The sequence below is a fragment of the Onychostoma macrolepis genome, chromosome 02 (genome assembly GCF_012432095.1).
Source record: "Onychostoma macrolepis isolate SWU-2019 chromosome 02, ASM1243209v1, whole genome shotgun sequence".
Taxonomy (NCBI): domain Eukaryota; kingdom Metazoa; phylum Chordata; class Actinopteri; order Cypriniformes; family Cyprinidae; genus Onychostoma; species Onychostoma macrolepis.
The window spans coordinates 21,527,352-21,534,276 of NC_081156.1; the positions used below are offsets into that span (position 1 = coordinate 21,527,352).

Consider the following 6,925-nt stretch of genomic DNA (forward strand, 5'->3'; position numbering starts at 1 on the left):
TGAATTTGGTTCGATTTGCTCCAAAAGTGCATATACAGCCTTCGGTAAGAAAAAAGTAACCTGGACTCAACAAAGGAGATCCCATATGGCAATTTGGCAGGATGCGAAGTGCAGTCCTGAGAAGCAGTAATTGTGTTTTTCCATGCTGTGGCCGGTAATTTCTAGGTTAGAAATATGAGGTGTTGTAGTAGAACAAATTGAAACACATTGATCTCTTTGATTGCGCAGGTTTGCGTATCTTTAGGCTATGTGAATATTGCAGGGTAAATACCACATTTATATTTTGCTCTCTCTGCACACACAGAGCGGTGGAATGAGAGAGCAAGAGAGCCCTAAAATTGTTGCTAGGCGACCTGACATCAGTTCTTCATTCTACAATCATTCTGTTGCCCACGTGTGTGCAGGCTGCGTATAAAGCCAATGGCAGCGAATCCACTCTGCCTTTGAGTGGATACTGCTCGCAGGGCTCCTTTTTCAAAGAGCTGAAGAGAAATTGCAGCAGTCATCTCCCTCAAACACCCACCTATCTGAAAAACTGCTTCAGTGACTAGCTTGAAGTTTATGAAAAGACACCAGATTCTAACAGCTTTTTCTGAAAATTTATTGGATTGGTGGGCATGAGGATTTTGTCATTGCCAGAAAGAGGAATCTTTACTTTTTTCATCTTGTTTCAAGGTCTTTCCCAAGTCTAAAATTATGTTTGCAAGTGAAGACTGGAACTCAAGTGAGCTGCTTAACAGCTCCATCGGAAACTCCTCGATGGAGGATACAGAGGACGAGGAGCACCCCTTCCTGACGGATGCTTGGCTGGTGCCCCTTTTCTTCACTCTCATCATGCTAGTGGGGCTGATCGGAAACTCACTGGTGATCTATGTCATCTCCAAGCACAGACAGATGAGGACCGCCACTAACTTCTATATTGGTGAGTTGCAGCCAGTTCCTTTTTTTTCTGCACAAAAGCTTTGGAGCCTTTTACCACATCAGACAAGCTCTTTTAAAAAAAGCTTCTAAAACATTTCTTAGCATTTGAATAATATATTTTAGTCTCTTTCGTCAATGTACTTTGTCATAAGTCAGATAAATCTAATTTTGCACAGGAATTGCAGCGACAGGAAGCAAACTGGAGTTCAACATCTTATTGTCTGTGTCGGTATATTTGTGGTGAATGATTCATTAGTCACAGAATGATGTACTGTCATGTAACTGTAAGAATAATTGCATTCCTTCAAGGAACGCTGCACAAGGACATCTTAAGCAAGATTGTGAGGTTAGGAAATGCCTTAAAATTGACGGAACTTGAATGAAGTACTCAATCAAAAAAGTCATAGTCACTATGACTAAATGTTGGCATTTTAGTATTTGTAATTTTACCTTATTCATACTTTTAGTGAATTTTATCAGTGCGTCCATGGAAGAGAATAAAGTCAGATCGTTCACAGTGTCTCAAACTGATTTTCAGTGTCACTGTCAGAGCTTGCATTTAATTCTCTGCATTTATACCTCACATTTCCACCATTTCTGTCTCCAATTATTTTGGACTTTGCAATATTTCAAGCACTGACAGAATCCCTGTACCCCTTGGATAAGATAACAGTAATACGAACAGTGTCACACATGAACTTTTCTCATACCTTCTAATCAAATGAAACAGACTATTAATTTCACATATATTTAATTCTTCAGCTAACTTGGCTGCCACTGACATCATTTTCCTGCTGTGCTGCGTGCCATTCACTGCAACCCTCTACCCTCTGCCTGGCTGGATATTTGGGGACTTCATGTGCAAATTTGTTGCTTTTCTCCAACAGGTAAGCAGAGCACCTCAGGGAACAACACTGCACAAGATGGATTGTTAAAAATAAGCTATTTCTTCTTTTGTGTATAGTGTAAATGTGTCATCTCAGATTGTTTTGAGGACAATGGCCATACCGACAAAGTCACTGTGAAATGAAAAGTAAGAGGAATAAATGTGTAAAGATCAATGTTGATAGGATTCTGGACTTAAGTACAATACCCAACAGTATCACCCAGTAGTATAAATGGATTTGTACACTAATTAAGACCTATAATATAGTCTCTATTTTTACTAGAAAATCAGTTTTGGGCAATGATGACAGAATGAGAATGAGTCGAGGGCAGCTCAAGATGGGCACATTGTGACATCGCTATTTGGCTATGAAATGAATTTGCTCAAGTCATGCTACCTAATTAATATTCAAGACCAAATGTTTGACTTGTCCTGTGTACAAGTAGCCTACTTGGGTTGAATGGCCCTGCATACGTTTATCCAATATCCAAAAAGTTACATTAATAATAAAACTAAAAATGATTATTAGATTGAATTTGTATAGAGAAACAAATTTTGAATACACATTACAAGTTATAAAGTATAAATTCAAAACCAATATAGTTGCTTTGGTATGAGAAGTGCATAGAGATTAGTCAGTGCACAGTTTCTGATTTCCAGAAATTATTTCTATTTCGCAATCAATGTTCCCCTATGGACAAGCACGTTCTGACTGTCTGGCAGAGACAATGCTGCTCCTGGAACTGTGATTAGAAAAAAAGGTAAAAAGCAACCTAGGCTTATTGGAAAAACATGCATTTGCCTACATTTTTGCTAAACTCCAAAAAAGTACATGTACATATAATTCCAGTCTGCAGTTTCCACATATATTCCTTTTCACACAGTATGATTTCAGTAGCAGATTATCGATTAATAAAGACTTATTTTCGTGTCCGCATTACGACCTCAAAACACTTTACCATAGTGCATGATTTGTAAACGTATACAATTTGACATCTGCAGCACATAACAAGCTCCATATGTATGGCTTGTGCTTTTGACTCTTTTGTTAACACTATAGGTAGGGTTTAGTGTAGGTGGTACTCAGAGCTGGGTAGTAACTGATTACATGTAATCTGAATTACGTAATCAGATTCCAAAAATTAAGTACTTGTAATTAAAGAAAATTACATTTTAAAGTACTCATAATCAGACTACAGTTACTTTTTTTTGATGACATGATTACATATTATTCACACAATAGCAATAAATTATTAATCATTTATTGATTCTCTCTTTTTTATCTTTTAAATTTTCCTTTCTAAAATAGTCTACTGCTTATATATACTCAGAAAGCCCAGTTTTGTGGACATTCACTCTTAGACTAGTCATTAGTCAGGTGGCAACACAGCATTTGACCAATAGATTTACAAAAATAATTTCAGGTTTAAGAAGTGTTTCAACATTGCATCAACTACTGATGAACACATTCATTTTTATTTGAATGATCACTCAGTAAGTTATTTAACCATGTATTGTTGTGTATTATTGAAAGGCTTTTGTCTTTCAAACTCATTAAAATGCCCAAATTCTCGTTATTTCTTATTTGCAGACATTCTCAAACTTTTTGTCATCTGAACCTCTTTCACCTAATATATTTACTGTAAAGGGGTGGTCAATCAGCAATTCTGTAAAAGACAATATCTCCCTTTGCATTGAATTTTGAGCATCGTAACTTTGCAGATGTTGTTTATGCTCAAACAGCAACATTACACACTAACTAAAGTTAAAAAAGTAAAATAATAATCAATGATCCCTATAAGTACCCTTGAGATTTTAAAATAAATATTTTAATAAGTAAGTATTGCATTTGCATGTTCACAGTTCTCTGACATTGGTTAATGGTTATATGACGTGCAGGTAAACATAAAATATTTCTTCTTTTTTAGTAAGTGAATTATTTTGATTGTTATTTTAAGGTGATTTATTTTAATTTTTATGATTTAATTACATGTTTGCCTTTCATTAAACTCACAACCCCCCGGCAGTTCCCTTACGAAACCCAGTTTGGGAAACCTTGATGTAATCTAATGTTTAATGCACTTCATGTTGTTAATTACAATATACAGAAGGTGCACAGGGTCATTCACGCAAACCTTTGGGCGGTGCAACTGGTGCGGTTGCACCGGGCCCTGTGCTGTGAGGGGGCCCTGCGGTGAACGGACCGTAAAATGACATGAAATGTCTGGTTAGATCTTTTACAGTTTTCCCTGTATATAGTAAGGGAACATACTGTTAACCTTTCCATAGCATTTTTACAGTATTTTGCAGTTAAAATTACACTTATTTTTTACAGTGTAGTACAGTTTTAATTATAAAAATTTTTTTTTTTAAAAAGGAGCAGTCGTGGCCTAATGTATAGAGAGTCGGACTTGTAACCCAAAAGTCAGGGGGTTCGATTCTCAGGTCCGGCAGGGATTGTAGGTGGGGCACTCTCTCCACCCTCAATACCACGACTGAGGTGAGACCCTTGAGCACCCAACTGCTCCCTGGGTGCCGCAGCATAAATGGCTGCCCACTGCTCTGGGTGTGTGTTCATGGTGTGTGTATGTGTGTGTTTGTTCACTACTCACTGCTGTGTGTGTGCACTCGGATGGGTTAAATGCAGAGCATAAATTCTGAGTATGGGTCACCATACTTGGCCACACGTCACGTCCTTTCCTTTCCTAATACCTGTAAATAGTATAAATCACACTAATTGAGATTAATTCAAAAGTGGTTTTGGGCTGGAAAAATTTAGCTCTGATTAAATGATACTTAACATGATATACAGTATTTGTTCTGAATTTCAGATAGACATTGCCTTGTTAAGAAGCTTCAATATAGTAATCTAACTACTTTTTTCCAAAATGATAACAAGCTACTATAGTATAGCTATACTTTAAAACTGTAACTTGTAGCTTGACAAGCTTCAAAGCTTTCCCAACAACAGCGCTCTCTCTGTAGCAATACATAAAAGAGTAATCCACTGAGAACTCAAACAGTTCCATTTAAAACCATACAAAATATACATCAAAACAGAAAACTACCACTGAACTGAAATGCTCTGAGGAATACCTTTTTTTTTTTTACATTTGGTTGTACATGAAGGAAGAAATTCTTTTTCTATGGCATTTCAACATGATTCATCCCTCATTTCATGTAGATAATAGAAGATGTGAGTCAATCTTTATTCACTGCCTTGTGAAAGACTGGATCGGCCAAACAAAAAAAGTAGGACACAGTATGTTTATAAAAGCCAGCATTAAAAACATAGGAAAAGGAAAAGAAAACTACTTATGTGACCAAAGGGATATGCCAGCCCGTCAAACATATGACTAGACATTCGTTTTAGCTATATTTTGAAGTAAATTCACTTAAATAAGCAATGTTTCAGGGCAATTGGAACTAAATAAAATTTTACTTGTACAGTACCAGTCTGCTGTTAATATACAAGTCTTCCTTCTTAGCTGTATTTAATTACTGCAGAAATGAACAGTTTACACAAACACCAAACAATTGCTGTGGGAGGAATAACTGCATAAATTCAGCTGTGTTTTCGCTCTTTCCTAATCCTGTATTCTTCATACAGGTTTGGTCCAAAAGCGCTGTGAAGCTTATCTTGTCGGACACACAGGCCTCCTCAGATTGAGGTCAAGCAGACATTTTTTGTTTAATCATTAGATACCATGCACAAAAGACGATGGGATGTAACAGCTCTTTGTTCACACCTGTTGCATCAAAGAGCTAAGGCATAGTTAAGCTTGCATAAAAACACAATGAGACGGCACAATGATTGACTTTATTCTCTAAAGCCTCTCCTCCTACCTGATTCTTTTAATTTAAGATGAGCAATCAGGCACTTCAGTTCAATTAATTCAACAGACAAAACCACAAGTGAATGGGGCTATTTTTGTGTGTGTCTAGAATTAATTCAAAAGACGATGAGCTAAAGACTGGCCTGTGCTAAATGTATTATGCGGATGTGTCTTTGATGTGTTAGATTTTAGGTTAGTTAAATCCAATTTTCATGTTTACTTTAGTGCTCTGGAGCATGTCTGTCTTGCATGTCTTGATAATGATATGAACACATGATAACAAAGGGTTTGGCAATGTGTAGGTGACCGTACAGGCGACATGCATCACTCTTACGGCGATGAGTGGAGACCGTTGCTATGTGACTGTGTATCCTCTGAAATCCCTGCACCATCGAACCCCTCGTGTAGCAATGATTGTTAGCATCTGTATCTGGATCGGTAAGTCATTTAGTACAATTATATATCACATACACAAAACATAAAGAAAGACAAATTTGTTATGCCACTAATGGATAGTTCACCCAAAAATGAAAATTACCCCATGATTTACTCACCCTTAAGGCATCCTAGGTGTATATGAGTTTCTTCTTTCAAACGGATACAATCAGAGTTGTATTACGCTACGCTGATGTCTTACGTCTTACGTCATCCGTGGGAATGGCATTGTATTGCAAAAGCGCGTACGACAGTTAGCAGCAGCCAGAGATTACTGTTTATACATTTTAAATATGGCTATTTTTCTTTTAAAAACGCATCAATTCATTTTAGGAGGCCTTTATTCACCCCCCGGAGCCGTGTGGGACACTTTTTTATTATAGATGGATGTGCTTTGTTGGACTTTTTAGACTATTTAAAAATAACACCCACCCACTGCCATTATAAAGCTTGGAAGAACCAGGACATTTTTAAATACAACTCTGATTAGATTCATCTGAAATAAGAAAGTCATATACACCTTGATGTGAGTAAATTATGGGGTAATTTTCAGTTTTAGGTGAACTATCCCTTTAAAAAATGGGGGTCGGGATTTGAAGCCAAAAAAAGTGCATCCATCCATCATAAAAGTACTCCACACGGCCCAAGGGGGTTAACAAAGGCCTTCTGAAGTGAAGAAAAATATACATATTTAAAACTTTTAAACTGTAATCTCTATAGCTTCATGTTCACGACTGCTGACGTTCCAGCGTATAACGTGAAAAAACATTTTTGTATTTCACCATGTTGATTTTCCATAGTTTCTTTTTTTTTTTTTTTATGTAAACTTGCACTAGACAGACAGCAT

At 36.8% G+C, this 6,925-nt stretch overlaps 1 protein-coding gene across 1 annotated transcript in view; it reads left to right on the plus strand.

Moving 5' to 3' along the window:
• The first annotated feature begins 540 nt into the window (after positions 1-540).
• Positions 541-6,925, plus strand: part of kiss1ra (KISS1 receptor a) — a 12,526-nt gene continuing 6,141 nt past the window's right edge. Inside the window, exons 1-3 of the mRNA XM_058751888.1 lie at positions 541-922; positions 1,684-1,808; positions 5,946-6,081. Of these exons, the coding sequence (XP_058607871.1) occupies positions 697-922; positions 1,684-1,808; positions 5,946-6,081 (487 nt within the window). The 5' untranslated portion in view covers positions 541-696. The remainder of the gene's footprint in view (positions 923-1,683; positions 1,809-5,945; positions 6,082-6,925) is intronic.